Source organism: Teleopsis dalmanni, chromosome 2, assembly GCF_002237135.1.
Source record: "Teleopsis dalmanni isolate 2A chromosome 2, ASM223713v2, whole genome shotgun sequence".
In the NCBI taxonomy this organism is placed as follows: domain Eukaryota; kingdom Metazoa; phylum Arthropoda; class Insecta; order Diptera; family Diopsidae; genus Teleopsis; species Teleopsis dalmanni.
In genome coordinates, this window is record NC_051847.1 from 7,373,838 (window position 1) to 7,397,060 (window position 23,223).

General features: G+C 29.2%; 3 protein-coding genes across 4 annotated transcripts in view; 1 reads left to right on the top strand and 2 right to left on the bottom strand.

Annotated features, from left to right (window-relative positions):
• LOC119684897 (putative uncharacterized protein DDB_G0292292) overlaps positions 1–23,223 on the bottom strand; it is a gene marked incomplete at its 3' end in the record, with an annotated part of 137,368 nt that overhangs the window by 96,077 nt on the left and 18,068 nt on the right. The gene's annotated exons all lie outside the window — the stretch shown is intronic.
• Positions 831–1,996, top strand: LOC119684958 (U6 snRNA-associated Sm-like protein LSm2). Its single transcript, XM_038099119.1, has 3 exons — positions 831–1,083; positions 1,137–1,436; positions 1,894–1,996. Exons 1-3 carry the CDS (start codon positions 950–952, stop codon positions 1,898–1,900), a joined length of 441 nt encoding a protein of 146 aa, XP_037955047.1. The 5' UTR covers positions 831–949; the 3' UTR covers positions 1,901–1,996.
• On the bottom strand, positions 1,549–19,681 carry LOC119684953 (putative fatty acyl-CoA reductase CG8306). 2 transcript variants are annotated; one of them, XM_038099114.1, is made up of 10 exons: positions 19,455–19,681; positions 19,332–19,365; positions 5,439–5,886; positions 5,210–5,355; positions 5,038–5,147; positions 4,775–4,967; positions 3,401–3,535; positions 3,218–3,337; positions 1,872–2,129; positions 1,549–1,809 (listed from the first exon to the last, which is right to left on the bottom strand). In XM_038099114.1, the coding sequence occupies exons 2-10, from the start codon at positions 19,337–19,339 to the stop codon at positions 1,671–1,673; spliced, it is 1,557 nt and encodes a 518-aa protein (XP_037955042.1). In that variant the 5' UTR covers positions 19,340–19,365; positions 19,455–19,681; the 3' UTR covers positions 1,549–1,670. The 2 variants fall into 2 exon arrangements, with proteins under 2 accessions (XP_037955042.1, XP_037955043.1); XM_038099115.1 differs by having other exon boundaries at positions 19,588–19,659.

Here is a 23,223-nt window from a genome sequence, read left to right on the forward strand (position 1 = left end):
TTGCACAAAATTACTTTCAGTTTAAAAAAATTATTTGCAAATAATAAAATACAAGAATTATTTCCAAGACCATTGATGATGGGTATTAGACAATACTCGAAACAGCTGACCATAGTCAGCCAAAACTTCAATTAATTAAAATAATATGAAATGAATTTTTGTTGTTGTAGTTCACTACTGAAAACCTCTTTATGAAATATGCTATTTTCTATTAAATAGAATAGTTACTTCCGTCTGAAAAATGTGACGTTAAATTACAACTTATATTCACAAAATATTGGTTTTGCCTTTGCGACTAGTGGAGTTTTTGTTTATATATGCACGCCTATTACTCCCAGGTAACAAGTCTCACTCTTCCCTTGCTATTCCCTTGAATAGTACTCCATTATACTGAATTGCTTGGGAGACAGCTGCAATAACAAAAAATTCAAATTTTAGACATTCCTCAAAACTATTCGCAATAACATAAGTTTTTACTGCACAGTACTGCACTACGGTGAACTGTTCAAGTTAAAATGAACTTCATTTTATAGAAATTGCGATTCAATTCCATTTTCAGTTCTCTAGTCTTTTTGATTTGAACTTTCTATGCTATCAAAATCAAGAATAATTTGAAATGTCAGTTAAAATTATAACTGACGTGTACAAAATCGTAGAACATTAAACACTAGGCAGTGTACATATCGTCTGTCACAGTTGTCTGCGTTAGTAGCGCAGGTCGTACGATATTGGGCTAGACCGTATCATATCGTAGCAGTGTGCACATAGCTTAATTTTATTTCATGTGTACTTCTCGTTCTAATGTGTTAAGGTGCAAAACTTTGACATTTGAAGTGTAATCGTTGTGTAGTATATTGCTGTACACTAGTTGCATCAGTGTAAATTTGAGAGGGAGTTTGTTTACCGGAGGTTAATATGAATATTTGTGCACAATTTAAAACAAAATACTATGGAATCTAAAGCAGACAAATTTTTGATATCAAACACTCTTAGTTCGGTGCCATATTTATTGACTGGCTGTGCTGTACTTATTGAACTTCGCAATGAAATTTCAGTGGCTGGACGCATTGAATCCGCTGACGGGTAAAACAACACTACACTGTATTATTTTTTTATTTAAACATTTTTTTTATTAGCCAAATGAATATTAGTCTCACGGATGTTGTGCTCATTGATCGTGACGGTCTGCAGTATTCGTTTGATAATTATCATGTACGAAATCAGTCCATACGTTATATTGATATACCTGAGAGCATTGATATGCCAGAAACATTGCGCGATTGGGTAGCAGAAGGTGGCCTTAATAAACTGAAACCCAAAATGGAAAAGAAGAAGCGTACATTTAAACAAAAACGTGCTGAAGAACGTCACAAGGAAATCTTAGCCGAAATGGGTCAGAAGAAATTGGATAAAGAAAAGGCAGCGATGTTAACAAAGTAAGAATATGCCAAAGACCGAAAAAAAAAATTTTTGAGTTGAAAAAATAATAAAATGCCGTAACAAAATACTTATAACTTAGAGAAAAAAAAACGAATAAAGCTACACCATACAAATTGTTTATTTTAAACCAGAGCTAAAACTATTTGTGTATAAATATAAATTATGAAGAAGAAAAACATTGAAGCCTGTTGAATTAATAACTTAGAATTATAACTAATTTATTTATTCAATTAAAGTAATCCCAACAAGTAGTAAACCACAGGCAACAATAATGCGGCCTTTGCATTGGATATGCCAAACAAGAGAATGATTAATTTGAAGAAGCCGTAATAGAAAGCTAATTGCAAGCCAACGTGCATTGCCAGGAGTCTGAAAGTAGGAAATATTTATTAATAATTTTTGCTCAACAGCTTATTTCGTTTTTTACTCACACTTTATCTTTTTTTCTTGCAGCATTTAAGGTTTTTGGTGATTCTTTGCTTAAGTATTGGCGCACACCCAAGATTGTGTTCTGGAAGTATTCATCCCAACTTAACTCACCAATATCAAGGAAGAAGATACTTTGGTCCAGTTTATCCAAACTTTTAGCCATTTCAAGCGCGCGTCTATTATCGTAATGCCATTCCGTAAAAATGAAACGTTCCAGAGTACTTAACGAATTCCATACGTTTTTGTGTAACTTCACAAGTCTGAAAATGTAGAAAAATTAATATTTGAAGAAATTATTATATAAATAATAATATAAATTTTAATTAGTCATAAATGTTACACAGTTACTAGTTATTGTGTTATTACAAAAATATTGGAACTCACTCAACTGAAGAAAAGTAAAGAAAAAATCATAAAGCATTTTATTAGGAATACTTAAGAATTATAATATTATAAGTAATAAATTTTATACATTATTTATTTGAATATATTTGTATTTAGTATTTTATAATAATTAAATAAATTTTTTTTTATTTTATTTTAAATCTAAATTATTTATAATTTTTTAAGTAAATTGAAGTGCTCGTATAAGTCAGGACTCTACATAGCATTTCATTATAATGGTCTTTTTTTATTGTGACTGTGTGTAGTTGTTCTTGTAGACGACAAATATCTGCCGATGTAGTGTCTTGTGAGAGGGTTGTGCGATACTTCGTCGTCAAACTCGACGAGTGACTCGCCGTCCTCGCAGCCCTTGTGATACTTTGTTGTAGTGACAATTGTCGGTAGTGACAATCTGCGTAGTTTTCATATTTCATTTCGTTATTCTGCTTTTAGCTACTTTTCATAACTGATATTGGACGTTACCTCGCCGGTAAAGATGTGAAAGAATTGCTTAAGCTTATGGTAGAATTTTGTGTTACTAATCTCCCTTTTTAAACTTAGGTTAATGTTGAAAATAATTGAATATTAAATGTAAATTTTAAAACTAAAGAGAAAATTTTATAACAAATTCACATTGCTGCTATTCTTAAATTGTCTCGGTATTTACTATTGTGTATATATAGAATAATTCTATACGAATTAAATAAATTCGAGTTACTCTTAAATATTTTTATAATATATACAATTGAAAAGAAAGTAGTTTATAAAATAATTAGTATAGGTTATTATCATGTGTAAGCATTTAATTTAATAGTAAGGAATTAAAAATATTTAGCTTTGTTAGTCTCCTAAATTATAATTTATGTAAATATTCAAAGTTTTTATAATATAAGGTATGTATTAATTAATACAATTAAATAATAATAAATTATCATACACCACATAAGCATTAAAGTAAACTTACATTGGTCGACCACCACTCAGTTTTGTCACAAAGTCCAATATGTAACCGGGAATGAAATGAAATAATATGGCGCCCAAGCGAAACAGGAAGAGACTACGTACTAGCTTAAGATTTGGATACCTATAAACAAAGACGATTTCAGTGTAAAAATTAACATTTAATAAATATAAAAATACCACTTACCAAACTGCTGAAACCAATGGATAGTCATGCAGGAATCGATTAATTTTATTTATTAATAATTCAAAACGGAATGGCTTATAGGTGCTTGAAGTTAAATGGAATATCTGTAATTCCGCTGGTTTGCCATTTTTAATTCTGAAATACATATAAATATATTAATAAACTTTAAATATATATTAGAACTCATATGTTCTATGAGATATAACTCATATGTTTTAGTCCCGAAAAAGCAGTATAAAATCTATATATTATGAGTATATATTAAATAGAGATTTAAACTTTCATACAATTACTCATCGCAGATCAAAACTAAAACATTTTGTCATATTTATTTGTTTAAAAAAAAAATATATTAACATTTTTCACTAGGAAATTTAGTCGATTTGTCATTAAACGAAACGAATTGGAATTATTTTCAGTATAAATCATAAATATTTCTCGTGATTTTTATTAACCAATTTTTATTTAATTAGAAAAAAAGCCAGTAATAAATAAAACGAAGAGAAAAATTTTATTTTTAAATTAAAAAAAATCATGTAGGGGAAATCGAGGATGACAGTTCACCCAACTGGGTATTATTGGGCCACCGAAGGCAGATTTCCTCTAACATTAATTTAGCCTCTTCATTTTAAGTAGCATAATTCCATCAATGGGAAAAACTCTATGAAGCAGTTTTTTGTTTGAAAGGCCTTTTTATTCTCATAATTTTCTTCGCAAATATTTTTCTTCAATACAACGGACTATCGCGCGATTCGAACTCAGGCACAAGTGTTTCTCTAATGAATACTGAAACGTTAGCGCACTTAACCATATCGCTTAGCTGACAAGCTGTACAAATTTACCACTTGAGTAGAAATATTAGCAGAAAGTTATGTAGCATATTTCTAGGCAAGTGAATAAACATGATTGCCAAGCTAATATTTTGCGCAATTTTTTAAGCAATACACCGGAGCATAATATAATATAGGTCGTGTGTGAGTTCGATTGATGGTAAACTGAGGGAATTAGTAAATTTTGTCAGTATGACAGCGAATGTTGGTATTTACCAGAATTTTGAGTAGGGTAAATTAGATAAAAATTAAATATTACCATTGTGAAAATTTTATAAGATGTTTAATAAATAAATTTGAAAACTTTTAAACATAAATAATAATAAAGTGCTATAAATAAATAAATATTTACACTTCACTTAGTGTAAGAAATCCCTAGGAAATTTCAATTTACTTTACCTCAATTTACTCGAACACGCACACGGCCATAATAGCAATATAATATAATAGCAATATAATATAATAGCAATATAATATAATAGTAATATAATATAATAATGTTTTTATTACTATGTTATTTTAAAACGTATTTATAGTTACTCACTTCAGCGCATTAACATAATATCCGGTGGTAATAATTGCATTGACTACCACATCAACCGGTATATAATCCATAATTATAGATGGATCTAATGGCAAACGACGTAGAATACCATTTGAAGCGCCCATAAAGAAACCTTGTGGACCATTTTTAGATATAGTCCAACCTGGTATAGGTTGCTTCCAAGCAGGCGTAACTATTCATAAAATTTGAAATTGAATGAATATTTATAATTGTGTGTAAAAAAGACATTACTGGGAACTTACTCATACTGGGACGTACAATGCCACATGGAAAACTTTTAGCTACGTTAGCCACCTCATGTTCTGCGAGATGTTTTGTAAATGTATAAGTATTGGGATGATCTTTAAGTAGTCTGAAAAAGAATACGTTATCATTAAGTTTTAAAATACTTAAATGATATAACAGTTTTATTACTTCGGTTCCAAATCTTTAAGAGCTTCATCAGTAAGTGTTTCAGCTAAATGTATAACCTTTTCGGGATCATCTGGTGATGGATATAACTTTTCTTCCACTTCAGTTATATATGAATTAACATAAGCGCTGGAAACATGCACAAGTGCCTAAAAAGAATTACATTCATTCATAAATCGGGTTAGACTTCATCGAGACCGTAACTTTTTGATATTGTTTAGATAAAGTTTACCTGTAAATTTTGTATTTGCTTGCATAGTTCAACAACACGTCTTGTGCCTCGCAAATTGATATTTGTTGTTGTCTTAAGAGTTTGGAAAAAATCCAAAGTAGCAGCCGAATGGAATACTACATGCACATTTTCAATTAAAATTTGACGATTGATTTCGGAGATTCCTAAATGTTCTTCACCAACATCTCCCTCGATCGGTACAAGCTTTGAGAAACGTGATTCCAACTTTGATTCTTTGAATTTATCAAATACCGAATTATTTTTTATATCTTCTAAACGTTGTTCTACAGATTTTCCCTTTTTGGGGCGCATTAATAAGTATATAGTGGCAATGTTGGGTATATCACGTAACAATTTCTCTATAATAGTTACACCAACAAAACCTGTAGCTCCAGTAATGAAGACATTACGACCAGCATAAAAGTCTTTAACAGGCGTAGATATATTTCTAAAAAGGAAAGATAGAGATTTGTAGAATTTTTAATATATGAGCTTGATAACTGACTGTGATTTAAAGTATTATAAAAAAGGTGTATGGTGGAATTTCAGTAAATCTAGTTAGTAATTGGCAGTATGAACAGAATAATTTAGAAATGATGGAGTAAATGTTACCCAAAAAATACGTACATTACATTATGCATATAACACGGTCTGCTCTAAAATCAGGAAATCACAAAGCAAACAAAATGCCTTGGTTATCTCTTACGCTTCAATGTAGTTCCTGTACTGAAAAAACATTTTGGAACAGACAGACATAACGACAGACCTGGGTCTTCTTTGAAAGAATACTGTCCCAGCTTTAAAGTCTAAAATTTATTTGATTTAAATTATAAAGGAGACGTTATTATTGAAACTTAATCTTGGGTTTAGAAGCAGAAGCAACCTTGGTACCTCGAACAGCAGAAATTTTACAAGAGTTCTGAAAGGTACTTGATAACAATTATGAGTACTTCAGAAACGAAATACCGAACACTTCCGGAACAGCTATTTGGTGTCGCAGTATAATCAATCCTTTCCTTGAAAGCAAAGGAATGAGCAAAGAGATAGACAAGTGTGGAGCATGCTTTTGCTACTTTGGCAAATTGAAGCTCAATTTTTTGAAATCACTATTTCTAGTTCTTAGAAACAGCTAAAAACTTATAGAAATATCGTTCAGCTCATTGTTCAAATATTTGTAAAATGAATTTTTTGAAATATTTACACAAAAATTTTTTTATTAATGCCTATAAAAGTATAACAAAATGCGTTGAGTAAACTGAAGACTATTCTTAAGTCTAATTGACTCTACTAGGTAATAGGTAAACAAAGGCAATGAAAACTATATGTAAATTTATATATGCAATACGAGTACTTTTTCTAAGACAGTGTTTTTCAAAAATATCTTGTTGATCTAACAGAGAACAGCTTTATAATATTATCAAAGGGTCATTGTTATTAGAAAATCTGTGAAAAAATATGCGTTCAGTATTTTAAATAATTCTTTATAAAGAAATTATTCTTCTTGAAACCTAGAAAGGTTAGATGTTTCTGTTCTGTACATCTGTATATGCATTCCACGTAATTTGAGTCTTCTATCTTTTGTTTGTCGATGCATTACAATTATTGCATATATGGTTGGACTGAATGCTCTTCCTCCTATTACTGTAACACCATTTTGACTCCGTGGAGTCAGCGACTCATGTCGTAACAAAAATCTCGATTTGCTAACGAATTTTATTGTTGAAAATAAATCAAATAAAAAAACTTTCACCGTTGAAAATATGTGAACTCAGATACAAAATTTGTCTGTGCTGCTTTATTTGCTGTTGAGATTGAATTGAATTGTAAAATACTTTTTCGTGTTTACATTTTTATTTGGAAATAATTTACATATCGGAAGTTTTAGGAAAAAATTAGCTGAAGAGTCGCTCTGCTGCTGTACAGAAAACCAGATCTTTTGTGATCTCTATCTGATCAGCACTGACTTGGTTTACAGGTTTTCAACGAAATTTTTTACCAAAAAAAAATGAAAATTATTTTCAGTTAAGATACTTTACAGCAGTTACCAATAACGAAGCAATTAACCTTCATGTACTTAAATTTTCCGATTTTTAAATTTTGACTTTGACCCACCCTTGCGCCTATTTCAGTTAACAACAATTTTTACAATCATTATTTTAAATTTCAGTGAGTTTTCGTACCTGTAAATTGCGTATAATTAAATTGTGAGTAAATTGAAATCGAAACTTCAAGACAAGTCACGGATTCTGTTTACAGTAGTTAATGGATGCTCAGCATTCATCAGCGCCTTTGTTTGAGAAAAGGGCGTGAAGCTCAATGTCAGATTTAAGATAATTTACAGTGTGATTTGCGATGAAAATTTATTTAACTGCTGCTAATAAGTAGCTTAAAAGATTTGTAGTTTTGATAATTGCAAAAGCAAGAGAAAATTTTGATTGCGTATATATTTTCGACTGTCCTGTAAATATTAAAGTATTTATTACGAAAGGCAAAGAGAGACAGAGAGAGAGAGAGAGAGAGGGCGGATATATCTCCACATAAATTTATTCTCATAATAACGACGTTAAAAATCTTTAAAACCGATCATGCTATTTAAGGCTCAGTTAGACGGTAGGTAACGTAAGAAATTAATTCGAAGTGAAATGCACAACCAACCAAATCTGCGTATTTGATAGGAACGAAATAAACAAAAACGGTGTACTATGTTTATTTCGTTTCTATCAAACAAACAAGTTTGGTTGGTTGTGCTTTTCGCTTAATTTAATTAATTAATTTCTTACGTTACGTACCGTCTAACTGAGCCTTATTGCTATAACTTTAAGAGAATGGTTCACAGTTACTCAGCTGATTCGCAGTTGAACTATCACAGCTCTACAGTGAAATCAGTAATAGGACAGTTTGTACACGTTTGTTATATAAGTCTCTTGTGCTTATACATATACGAGTATCTGTATAAGGTGTTATTTCATTCGAACTGTACGAGCTATACGTTGTAGGAAATGAATCGAATTAATATATGTATACATACGGCTATCTATTACCAATAGTCATGTCATTATTTTCAATATTTAATAGCTTCAATGAATGATAAACAAAAGTATAGAATAGGCCTAGGAATTCCTATCTATATTTGTTAATTATTATTGAAAAAAAGTATTATCAAACCATCCTAGTCGAACGAATGTATTTGTCTAAAGTCTAGGTTAATATGACCGAAACATTGCTGAGGTTGTGACTTAAGCGGGTATTACACATCATATTTAGTACGTTGAAATGCGAAATTTGTGCTAAGTCTCATGTATTATTATGACATGTTCTATAAATTATAATCACAATTCAAGAACTTAGTCTATTCACATATGCATTCCAGACACCCCTACGTCGTTACCCATTCGTTCCATTCCTATCCGAAGCTGCTCTTGTAAATACTCGAATCATTTAGAAGTCAAATACAGTGGCTGATTAGACCAAAGCATCCTATTTCGGTAGCTTGCATAAAAGTTGTTAGATCCCGGGCCTTCGAACCTGCTCCAATCGTTATGTGGCAATTGTTATTTCCCTAATAACCAGATGTTGTTGAAAAGTTATACCGCTGAACACTCGGTTGCTATGTTTAAAACAGGAATCACCATGAGAAGGTTGAGTATCCTCAATTTGTAAAGAGACTTTTTGAGATGCATGCATACACCTTGATCCCAAGTCTCATGTGCAATAGCAATATTTGCAGGAATAACGAGCAGACTGATGGAAATCAAAATATTTTGATTTATCGTCACTCTTGTTCGCTTTTTTTTCGTAAACAATCGGATTTTAGTCGGCTTCCATGCAAATTTCATTCTGTTCTAAGGCATGGAAGCGAAAACATCGTTTAAATGCACGCATGATTTTAATTTGTACTCTATTTGCTGTATTTTTTGCTGATGAGTGTTCAAAGTAATGTCGACAGTGCATGATGTGTGATAGCAAGCGACCAAGTTGTCGCATCAAGTATGATAATAATAGGTTACCTGATATTTGGTAGTCATGCTCTTAGATCGGAAGTTCTTCAAACAGAATATTGAATATTGTTTAAGTTGTAGAGATGAAGGAAAGGAAGAGACCATAAATATTGCAGTTGTCCAGCTCTGTTCGGAAGCAAAGTGATTTATTATGCAATTATGTCATCAGCTCTCTCTCTCTCTCTCCTCTCTCTCTTTCTTACGAAAGTGTTCAGCATTAAGAGATAATATATTCTGCTCTATAAGAATGTAAGGTCTCGTCAGTTGTGATATCATAGTTCATGGTAGGGTCGCTATGAGTTAGTAATTATTAATTAGTATGAGTTAGTATGAGTAATGACTCTCTCAGTAATCAGGTCTTTAATCTAATCAATGAAATATTATTATTCTTAAATTAATTACAAATAATTTTTGTTGTATGTAATAATAATTGTTACATTTAATTATTATATGTAAATTTCAATACACAATATTTAATATAATTGCAGTTTTAACTGAATAACATAACATATTATGATAATCTATAGTTGTAAAATCAGATCAATTAAATAGTAATTGCTTTGATATTAACAACTGCAGTAAATTAGAATATATTACATTTAAATACAAGTTAAAGTACAATCATTTGTTTTTATGGAGTAGGGAAGTGCAAATTATATACTACAACATTTTATTGAATATCTCAACGCACATTTAGGATACTTGAAAATATTAACCAAACTGCTTACAAAAATATACCCGCAGGATCAAGTTACTGAAGGAGGAGCTAAGGAGCAATAAAAAAGCATCGGGCAGATTTTTTTACCTTTTATGACTGATAATTTTTAATGAAGTACGCGTATTTAATTATTTATACCTCATCTTTATGAAGTGAAAATAAATTTAAATTATGGCCTTTCGGGAGTTTTCGGATATTGTAGTTACTTTAATGGGCACATGTACTTTGTTTTTGCCGCAGGCACATGATTTCAATATTCAAATGAAGTGCGACTACAGTGCACATCAAGAGTTCAAGTGCGTTTAATGGAGCACTCAAAGCTAAAAAGTGCAATTTTAAAACATTTATCGTTGTAATAATCGTAGAAATTGTGTATATAATAGATGTCACGATATTTTAGCGGGGAAGGAATACAAGAGTAATTTTTTAAAATTTATTTATTTAATTAATGTTGATGTATTTGTGCAATGAAACCGGCTTTAAAAAATGCAATTAAGAACAAGTGCGATTTTTTTAAATAACTTTAAAACTCAAGGCAAATAAATAACAAAAAAAATTATTATCTTTAGATTTAAACAGAGTATTATAAATCTATACATTGTCCATTGTTTCCTAACACCTTTTCCTATTGTTTAATTAGAACCATTATTCTAGTTTTCCTGACGCATATGTCCGGATATTTAATACAGTTTTGCATAGATCAGGGCAAATAATATCTTGATGTTGCGATGGTAGGATTCAACTTAAAAAGTTCATTGGATCACAAATCTTGTGACTTAAAGTTGATTAAATACAGCATCTTATTTTCGAATCGAACCAATTAAGCGATTGCAGCTCACAATGCATAACTTTTTATTTTATATATACTGATTTTAAATCATTAAAAGTTCCTATAAAGAACGTAGGTTTAATAAACAACTCTCATTGAATAGTTCGCTATTCACTCCAGCTATTCTCATAAAGTTGCAACTCGACTTCTTTTTGGATTCTTTGTGTTGCATGAATGTCCGGATTTTCTCCCTCAGATTTATTTTCAAAAACTATTTTCTACCGTGCTATAACGAGTATATTAATGTCATTTATGTTTCCGACTCATTATTTCATTCGTATTTGAACATTGGTTAGTTCTGAACCATAACGCGATTTACTTAAATGGATTAGATCGGAATACTCGCAAAACCTAGCATGAGTTGGTCGTTGAATGGTTTTCCAGCAATTATATTCCAGTTCTTACTGCCGCCATATAGGAGTGGGGTCTATTGACTTACAAAATGTACCATACAAATATATAAATATACAAAAACAGGTAAACTAAAGTAGAGTTGCCATTTAACAGGTTATTACTTAACAGGCTGCCTAAGATTTAATTTCAAAAACCACATTAATTTTTCGAATTGTAACGATGTTGAAGAGTTAATGGGAATGAAGTTCAACACAAGAGCCAAATTTCTTGCATTATATAAAATAATAAGAACAATAATCGCCATTAGTTATTGTACTACAGTTCAGACATAAATTCTTTCTTTTGACCCTGGTTCACTTTTTAAACTATATCTTCAAAGTGCTCTGCAAGACAAGACTCAAATCATGGAAAAATGAAAGACATTAATTACGAAAAGACTAGTTTATTCTTTTGGCAGTAATTACAAATTTATTGATCTCCATAATTGTGGACTGCAGTACTGTATATATGGTATGTATCCTTGCATATGCCAGTGTTTGCCAGTGAATATTGAAATCGCAACAAAATTAATTAGCCGGCATTGAATTATCACTTAATTAAAATTAAAAAAACGCAATATAATTATTGCGTTTGCATATTCTGAATTCATTTTAATTCAAATAATATAACTACTCACGTAACGCTTCGAATAAATTCCATTTTAATGAACTTCAATAGGAAGGAAGTTCATCAGTTTTTTGCTCTAATAAATATGTAAATTAAAATGAAAAAATTTAAAAAACAATAATTAAAACAAACAAATCATATTTTAGACAATGCCATGTAACATAGTATGCACTTACATAGTCTTTGAATAATGGGCTTTAACGGAAAGACGCGTCTTTTTCTTGCACGCAAGTGTAGCTCATGAAGTATTGTTTTAATGTTAACTTAATGCGAAGTTGACTTCTGGTCTTAACCAAGTTTGGTTTCTATTGTATTATTTGATAACGGAATTGCATGATTAGATCATAATTCCCACAGACGAACTTGGAAAATGTTTTGGAAATAATAAAAATGAATAAAAGAGACATTTCTCAACACGAGTGTAGTATGTGGAAAGGCGTTTTTTTTTAAATTATAAAAAAAAAAATAAAGTTTGATTTGTCGCTTGATTTTAAAGCAGACGATAGTTTTCGAAAGTATTTCATAATGTGAAATGGTTGAAAACTTTCCTTCTAATAAATTTTAATTAATTTGCATATTGTATAATATATAAAATCTCCATACGAGTATAATTATGTGAATCCCCTTTTTTCGGTGCTGCACAAATCTATAATTTATTAATAATAACGTATAATGTGTTTATGGTCACTAATAATTTACAGCTGCGGGCAATAGTGATTTGCTCTCTGTTTTTACTCTTGCGGTTTATCGTCCATATCCATATTTCTTCCAACAATTTCATTATGACAAAAAAAAAACAGACAATATGAAATTGACTATGTTATATAATACTAAGAAAAGAAAATAATAAAAAAAAAACGAAATTCAAAATTTGTTCATAATCAATAATTGTTAGTCACAATATGTTTCTGTTAAGCTGAAGTGCAGACAATAACTTCATATATCTATATTTTATCTATATTTAATTATTTACTATTAACGTATATAGTCCCATAAGCTGGGTATTAATTGGAACAGATGTTTCTGCGAGTTTGAATTTGAATTCAATGGAAATTGATAAATCTTAAAGATATTGTTATATAAAATAATATATACGTATGTATCTTTAAGTCTACTTTGTCCTCTCTAACGAAATTATCTTCAATAATTTTTTTAAAACATAAACTATTGATATTGCCAATATCATCCAAGCAAAACTTTTACATATAAGTAACAATCAGAACTCGAAACCAAATAGTTCTCTAACTGATCCCTCTCTATAAAAATGTAAGCATTTTTATATCAAGCTGATAAAAACTTTTTAATTAATAATTAAAATGATGAAACTTTGGTATATAAAGTGAATTTTTTTTGTTGTTCTTTTAAAATCTTAATTAAAAAAATTAAAATGGAAATAAATTATTTCACAGTAGGCTCAAATCGGTACTTCGTTACATATATATAGTACCTAATCATGCTGACATACCATACATTACAAAAACAGAAGAAAATAACAGTTGAAGTAGTACCGATAGTGGGCCTTTGTAAATAGTTTACAAAGTGGGCCTGTTATATTTATCAGTTCTTTACCAATTTATATGAGGGAACTTAGATGTAATGAACCTGTAAGTGATACCACTACTCTTGTCGGTAGGATTGGCTTAAAGAAGTCAAGAGTATATTAATTTATGTAAACATTATTCCCTTCTGGGAAGAATGACACTTAAAAGATATTCACATAGGCTGTGTAGTTAAAACAGTTTATCTTATTTGCAACAAACGGATAAAAACAAAAATACGTCAAAAGGCGGCACTGAAAGCCTTAAGTCTTGTACATCAATGAGTCTCCAACTTAATATCAGTGAGTGGGCTTACTACCAGTGTAATGAAAGTGCCTCTGGATATACTCACTGTTTTTTTCCTTGGTTTGAAATAAGGAATAGAAAACGTTATTTTGTAACTAATAATATATATTTCTTGTTTGTTTTTTAATGGGTTATTATTACAAACACATTAGCCTATGTTGATTTATTTGATCTTAAGGAAGCAAAAGCTACCTTACGAATTAGAAATGGACAATGAAAATCTGATATGCGGACTTGCTTAATAGCTAGATAGTGGCGCAGTATAGTTTGGAAATATTAGGATGTTTTTAACTAAGACAATTTTTAACTAAGACAGTTAACTATCGACCATCTCGATAACCGCTACTGGTGCTATTTTTTTACTTCCTCGGGTTTGTATTGCTTTTGTTAAAATATATTTTATATACCTAACTCTAATGTCGAAATTATTTTAATTTTGGTTTATTTCTTATATTATATATGGTAAAAGGCATTGCACTTTAATTAGGGGTCAGTGCCCGTACACATGTTTGATTGTTACTCTTTATTTTCTCTCAACCTCTCTCTCTCTCTGGTATGATCATCTTCCGGCTTTGGTAAATCGACGAACTTGATCGCTTGTATTAGAACAAGTTTTTGATAAACAAAATAAAATCAAACAGCATCAGAGAGCCTGAATAATCAAAATTTTATTTAATATTAAAAAGTAACATCAATCCAAAAGTAAAAAATAAATACAAATTCCTTTACTTTTTAGTATGACAACCAAAATTCCGTTGATTAGAGAAGGAATAAAAGTATTAAGAAATGACACTAAAACTAAATGACACCAAATGAAATTATAAATTAAATTAAATTAAATAATTAATTGTTTGTTTATCTTATTTTTATCGTTAATAACAAATTGCTTTTGTTTGCTATAGCTGCTGGAGGTTTTGGATATACTCTTAACGTTGAGTTAATTTTAATTTCATATCAATTATACAGTAAATATTCTCATTTTAATCAAACATATATACATATTATAATCCATTAAAAATATTAAACCTATGTATCTAATACATATAAGTTTTTACTTAGCGGTTTCATTAATAAGCGCTAAATTTAACTCAAATAAATTATATATTGTGCACTTAATTAAACAGCAATCAAAATGCCAATTAACAGCACTATAAATAAATAAAGGGAAAAAGCAGTTACAGTGGCTACCTATATTACTGGTGACTGCATTAAAAGAAAGAAATATGAAAAAAAAATAAATTAAATAAAAGAGAAGTGTCAGCTAACAGCACTAGAAAACAACACAATAGTTTCATAAATTATATTAGTAGTAGAAAACCTTTCATAATTGTTATTCACAATTAAAGACATTTAAATTTCTGAAGTTTTTTAAATTATAAGTTAAGACTGAAAAGACATCGCAAATTCTCATCAAAAATACACAAACGATAGAGCCCTGAAATTTTTACGAAAACTGGCAGGCTTACCAACAGCGCGTTATCGATTCTCAGAATGGTTACAGGCTCTCGGGGAGGTATGCAGATCTGAGGTTAATTATGGCTTAGTCTGATGAAGTGATAAACTATAATTCAGTCAAGGCGTAGAAAGGGGTTATAAAGAAACCTCGCAGTTAATAGAGAGTAAAAGTGCTCAAGCGCACTGACTCATCTAGCCTCAACATAATAATGTATTGATAAGATTTTATTTTTATTATTTCTTTTTTAAATGATTTTGAGAAAACTAACTTAGCATTTTATGACGCGTTACAATTGTACTGTGAATAGAGTATTCTTATCCACATTTATATACGATTTAAACCCTATCAGTGATTACGGCACAATTAATTTATAATCAAGACTAAAAATTTTAGATAAGATATTATTTAAATCTGTGATTTATATTAATTTTTTTTATAAAGTTGTTTATTGATAATTTAAAATTATGCCAGTATGTAGTTAATGGTAAAAATCTGAAATTCTGTTGCTTCGACTGTATTTATTAATTCTAAATTTATAAGTGAGAACTTGCATTTATTAACAATCATTTTTATAATGGAGAATAATATGTATATAATAATAGGCACATACAATTATTTTAACATAATTTTTACCAATGTATTTCTGAGCTTATTTTACCAATTTCTGAACTTATTTCTAAGATATACCTAGACGTAGTGCAGACGTACGAGACTCTGGTGAGAAGCAAATGTTTAACCAAAAAAAGGTCAGTTATGTGACTAAGAAATGATTCGGACAATGGTATTTCTTAAAATCGCATTATATAGATTTTTACTATAGGTCTGTTCCACGAGCTATTCCTAGTAAAACTCTAGTAAAACATAAGTAAAGTACAAACTGAAAGTATGTTAAAGATATAACTTTTTTAGTACCAAATTGATTTTGTTAGCTTAGCTTAATGTAATCTTAGAACTAAAATAAATCTATAAATCTATAGGATATGATATAAATATTGATTTATAAAAGATTGTACTTTTACCTGGATTACAGTAGTGTTTCTGATTATTCCATAATTTTGGATTGGATTTAAATTGCTGATACATGTTTGACTGAAGTTTCAAATATTTTTTAATTGGGCCCTTATGTTTCTTGAATTCATTGGTCCCCCCCTTTCTGTAAATATGTTGCCAACATGTATATCATATTGTATCTATGAGAGTTCCATCTTTTATAGACGCGTGGAAAAAAATACATGTAATAAACTTATACACCACTGAAGCACCAGCATCAGGTTAGAGTTAACCTTCAAAAAATAATTATCTAAATGACTTTGAATATTTTCAGACTTATTCGGTTTTTTGATTAAGTCATAATCACTTATAGGTTTTTATGCAAAAAAATTTGCAAGTATTAGCGGTTGTAAATAAGAAACTATTAATTAAAATATTAGTCTTCAATTAAAGTCAATACCAAAGCAAGTTGCCAACTTAAAAATATGCATTTTCATATAATAATGACTAGCAAGTAAATGTTTAAAAAATAAAACGCTGCAATTAAGAATTCAATAGCATTTAATTTGAAAAACTAGTAAGACTTCTAATCGTTAGATGTCATTGGTAAAGTCATTCAAACTTCAGCCTATAAACGAGTTACATTTAAATTTTTGCCACCTGAAAAGTATAAATACATTAAAAAATTATTATTTTAAATAATTTGGTACGGATCATTTAAAAAAAAGAAAAATAAATATCGTCTACTTTTATATTCATCGACTTAATAAACGATAAATAAATAAACGAGAGTTGGGTAATTACAAATGTTTGCCACTTGATACAGTTGGTAATAGTACTATATAACATAACTTACAATCTCTAATATCGTAATGTGGAGAAGGTATCTAAAATCTTAAATAGCCTATGACAATGGACAGTTCTTTATAAGTTCAAGTTTTGAAAACCTTCGTTTAAATTATGGGCAGGCCTAGTGGCAAAATAGTGGCTTCGAAACAGACAGATGAATACGACTAACTTGTTGGGCAATTGAGAATATATTTATGTGTGTCCTCAACGCTTTGAGAAGCGCGTATGATAAGAAAAGAAGATTATCTGTTTTAGATTCGTCAATATCATAAATAATCACACAGTGATGTAGTTGGGTACGAGCCCATTACAAACCGGCTTAAACGATTCGTTTCAATAATTTAATTATTATTTCTGGAAAAGTTTTATTGAAACTATTTGTCTCAAATTTAATTGTTTACAGTCGTAATTTAAAGATTAAAGGTGAAATCTACTTAATTTAAATAAAAACTGAAAACTTCACTGCTTATAAATAGCAAGCAAAACAGATGGTTTGTAACTGCAACTAGCATGAATCCAAGTTGTGTTTTAATATATATAACAAATGTACACACATGTATAACTATGTACATACATATAATAATATATTTATAAGACACGTAACATATGTTTTTGCTTACGAGTTTCTCATTTATGGAAGTGCGAACTGAAATAGTTTACCTAAGTTGTCATACATTGGTTTGGCATATATGGACACACCATTACAGTGTTGCGTCAATATTTTCATTACACACTCTGCAAATGGTCCCTGTCACAATTTTCTCAGAATACCACTGTACTTGGATCATAGTACATAGTATATATTACTAATACATTGTTTTTAACTCGACTTCATCGTAGTTGACACATGTATGGCTTGGGACACTACACGAATCTGCAATTTTTAACCATTGAGTCGCTATGATACTTATTTTTCGTTTAATCAGATATTTTTACAATATAAGACGCATTTTTACTGATTAATTATTTGAAAGAATATGTGTAAGCATATCGGCTCTACAATTTCACTTTACATTCCTATATATTGTATTCATATTGTATTGTAATGGTATACGGGTTAGGCTAAGGCCTTTCGACACTGCGACCAGCTTGATCTATTGTACACCCCTTTGTATTTAGACATTTAGTATCTCGAGAAATCGAACCAGCTCCTTTGGACGGAGTTTTTGGAGATCTTCATACTTTACTTGGTATGCACCTAATATTTTGTTGCTTCTGTGGCCTAGTGCATTACAGTTGGTGATCAGATCTTCCATAGACACAAGAATTTGCAAATATTTGTGCCGGATATACCTATTTTGTGTAGGTGTTAATTGCAGGTGGCGTGGCCTGTGGTTTTCATATTATGATAATGAATTGTAGTGTTATGTCCGAGATTTATACGACTTTCAGCCAAGGTTTTTGATTCAATAGTACTCTAAATAAACGCTGAAACAGTAGCTTGTTTCACTGCATATATTTTAATATTGTAAAAAGGTATGAATAATCCGTTTTATCCTGATGCATGATCATTTCCATTTATTAACAATGAAGCAATTTCAGTATTTTTACAGATGAACAAATTTTATATTATAAACAATACTTACAACCACTTTTCAAACACAACAAACTTAGCACGAAGAACAGAAAACTGATCTATAGCCTGAAGTTATATGCGAAAACTGACAGACTATCCTACTTAGCACTATCTCATCTTAGAGTAATCACTCTCCACACGGGAAGGTACGCAGATCTTAGATCAATCACTGAATAATCATGAAGCTTATAAGAAATACATAAATTAGTCAATGAGATGGGTGGAACCCTGTAGTACCCCCAGTTATCAAAAAGTAAAAGTGCCCAGTTGCGCTGACTCGAAAAAAGGATCAACATACATACATAATATTATTTGAGCATGAATAATTTTATACATTATTCAATTAATATATAATTAATATATAATATTAATTATAAATATGTAATGATCTAAGAAGGAATGTCCCTACAGTTTTAAAAACCAATTTCATAATAATAAAAAACATTTGGCAACCCTACACAGCTTACGCTGCATTAATTGCATCTCTAAATGAATACTCTTCCATAAACAATAAAATTCATCGTAAAATTTTTTTTATTTACATTAGATATTTTAGTAATTTTTAATAATTAATGAGACATGTGCTACGCAAAGGCTAATGAACAAAACTTACTCTGCCATTTTTTGTTAAAAGTTGAAACTTGTTTCTGTATTAAATACAAAAAAAAAAATTTATTTTAATTTTCTAACACGAATAAAAACTATTTTTTAAATTTCTCTATTCTTTTTTTATTACACTTTTTGCCTATTTTGTTAGCAGTATTTGTAACCGGCACAAATTTTTTTAAAAGAGTCAATAGCTTTTCTGACTTGCGTTGTTGCTTAGTTATTTTTTTTTAAATTCATTTAAAGCAATATTTGCAACCTACACACACTCAAGTAAATTTGATCGAAATTATTTTATCGCATTTACGTTCTTAACCGAGCACACAACCGACTCGTTTGGCGTTAAAATACGAACTGAAGTTGATATGCACGTAAATGATCAGACTTCGTTTGCGAGATACGCATAAATGTAGTTTCTGATGTGAAAATATTTATCTTTTCTTATGTATATATATATACAGCATGTGTTTACATAATATACAGGGCGTTTAAGTTGAGTAATTGTTTTGTTTTTATTAATTTCGAAAATTTTAAATTTTTAAATGAGATAATTGTTATACTATTAAGGAGTTAATTGCGATAATAGCATTTATTTATTTAAAAAATTTTATTTAATTTATATTTGTTATATTTTTTTTTTAATATTTAAATACTTCTAGACTTAAATATATTTAATTCCAGAAGTATTTAAAACCGTTGTATTTGTAATTCAATTTGCTGTAATTTTATTTAGATAATATTAATTTAAATAATTTCTTTTATGTTCAATTAAAGTTAATATATTTATATATTAAAACATTAAATATTTTCATATACCAATTATATTGGACGCATAGCATCAATTAGATGGTCAACGAGATTGACTGACACATTAACTTATTTTCTTCCTATTGTGTAAATTAAAGTATGTACAAATTTAAAGCAATTACCTGTTTATAACGTAATTTAGATGCGAGTAACATAGATAATATATAACGTAAGAGCACAGTTTCCTTATTAGAATGCTATGTTTACACTATAGTGCTTAACTATATCTACTTTTTTATACAAAATCCGTACAAAATCCATTTGAAAGTATGGCTACAAAAATAGGTTTACAATTTGGGTTTTATTTAAAATTAATTTTTAATTTCAGCTTCATTTATTCTTTGCGTTTGTCAAAACTTTCATCCATAATTGCAACATTGGAAAATTTTTGAGTAGCGTTTACTAAAACGGCAAACTTAAATAGTAAGTAGATAGTAAGATTTTGTATGGATTTTGTAAACAAACCCAAAGATGAGTTAAATACGATCGTCTTAGCAAACTATTAGTTCTTGACAAGGGACGTGTAATATCACTTACAGAAATTTAAATAACTTTTTATAATAATTGAGCTCATAAAGAAGTAACAATTTTTGACATTTGTTTTTAAATTGAATTTATTATAATTTTACCAATGATGCTAATAGCATTAAAGAATATATCAAAAGGCAATTAAAATATCGACTATCTTATATCTTTGACTGTTAAAGTATATCGTTTGCTTTATCTTAAATAAAACATTCATAGAAACCAATAATCGAGAATAGCATGATGTGCACAAAGCTATTAATATATCATGCTGGATTGCGGATAATTGATAAATGAAATGAAGCTAGTGTTAGAGGAGGGTGGCGGCAAAAAAATCTGGTTCGATAAAATTACACGAAATAACAATATATATGTTATATATATACAACTATTTGAAATTATATATATAAATAATTTTGCATTTAAGCATTTTACATGAGACATAGCTAAATGGAATATCTAACTATGACTTGTTGAAGCCCTGTTATTTGACGCAGAGAAATGGACTTTGGTAATCATAAATAATAATGATCTGAGGAGCCTTTAGAGAGTATTTTACTATTCTCAGTTCTCTGTCAGTTTTTAATAGTAACTTACTTAGATATTGTTCATATAATTCTATGATTATTTATTGTTGCTGTTATTTTATGTGTGGGAGATTATTATATATACAAACATATACATACATATATTTATTTAGTTTTTGCTTTTATTTATTCTATTTCTCAAATGCAGTTTTTGGCATATAAAAATGATTATTGAAGCTAAAAGGTTCATGAGAAATTGAACATGGCACTGAACGATTCATTGGCTCATCTTCATTTTTTGTTGATCTTTGCACTTTTATCTAATATTAAATTATGCATAAATTTAGCTGTATTTGTAAATAATTTGTTATTATTGACATATGGTATGTATGTAAGCGAATTCATATTCATATAATACGAGAAGCAAAGTGAAAGGAGTTAAGTTTTGTGATTATCAGCGTTACTGGTAGATCACATATTATATACATATGTATGTATATAAATATATGTGTATAGAAATAAATAAATTAAATTTGCATAAGTACCAAATTGTATGAAAATTGAATATGTATATTAAAGTTGTTAATAATGTTATGATATTTTGAAATGCATGAGACCGTGAGGTGACGTCATAAAACATTGAAATGCGTCAAACGTAAACAATAAGTGTTTCTGTGAAATTGCTTGCATTTTCAGTGTTCATTCTATTTACTGCTTTAACAAAAAGTATATTTTTTATATATATAATGATTATCATTATTGTCATTATATTTGAAAGTTTATTTTACGTTTCAGATAAAATTTTTTATCTTTTAATTGTGCACAAATGATCTGAAGTAAATACAAACAGCGAGAACAGTGGTATGTGAGTCAATTGTCAAGCATTTTGTAGGCATTAGCTGTCGTATGACAGTTTGAAAGACATTGTTGTACACTAAAATAGTTATATATTGTCATAATGTGACCATTCAATGTTATTAATAATTGAGAAATATTAAAAAATTATATGCAGTATTGAATTTTTTCAATATTATCATTTTCAACTTAAATAATATATGAGTAGATGATATAGAGCGAAAATTAATTGAAATCTTTTAACAAAATTTTAAGGGCACCATCAAGTAATTGGTTTACAGTATAAAAGCAAGCATTTTTTATTTACTAATACCCAATTAATATTTGCTTTATATAAATTAATAAACTGAGTATATAGGTATTTAATTAAAATTTTATTATATATATAATTGTTATAGTTGAAAGTTTGAAAAAATCTGTTTGTATAAATGAGGATTTGAAATTTTTAAATTAAAATTTGTTTGCCTAACTTTCGGGGCTGATATATTATTTATATAAATGCATATTTAAATTGCGGACTATATTTATTGCAAGCGAAAAAGTATAAAAGTAATAGGTTCGTTGCCACTCTGTTATATACAAGTGAATATTTTTATTTAGAAAAATATGATGCTTTCTTAATATATGAGAATTTTTATATGAAAAATATGTGATTTGAAAAATTTTAACGCTGCTTAGTTTTGCTACTTTTCAATTTAAATTCTCCGCTACTCTACTCTGTTAAACTTAACGAAGACTTAACGAAGAGAATCCTGGAAAATTCTTATTAGATGTTACTTGTAATTTTATCCTGTCGTCAATCAGTATTGCCATATAGTGCCATAATAATTATGTGATAATTCTACGTTTACACAGCGCCTGTGCACGACACAACTGCATATAGATTTTGAATTATTTATGATAAAACAACGAAAACATAATTAAAGAGACAAAAAAAAGAAGAAATGAAGAAGAAAGAATATTTTTGTTTGAAGTATTATTTTCTCATTATTTTAATTATTCTTTTGGTGCTTGGACATTTTTTATGTATTTTTGCCACTATTTTATGTAAACTTGGGTGTTGAAGCTTATACATTATGCGTGAGCTCTTAATGTGAAATACCCTCGGTTGTTGTTGTTGCTTGAACTTTGTCATCATCTTCTTCTTCTTCATTGCATTCCGTTCCCAGGGGAACATTGGGTCGT

Coding starts and splice junctions, on each gene's coding strand:
- LOC119684958 (XM_038099119.1), top strand. CDS start 950: ATGGAATCTAAAGCAGACAAATTTTTGATATCAAACACTCTTAGTTCG. Junction 1,084..1,136: donor CGCATTGAATCCGCTGACGG/GTAAAACAACAC, acceptor TTTTTTTATTAG/CCAAATGAATATTAGTCTCA.
- LOC119684953 (XM_038099114.1), bottom strand. Junction 4,968..5,037: donor CATTGTACGTCCCAGTATGA/GTAAGTTCCCAG, acceptor TTTTATGAATAG/TTACGCCTGCTTGGAAGCAA. Junction 2,130..3,217: donor CTGAGTGGTGGTCGACCAAT/GTAAGTTTACTT, acceptor CTACATTTTCAG/ACTTGTGAAGTTACACAAAA.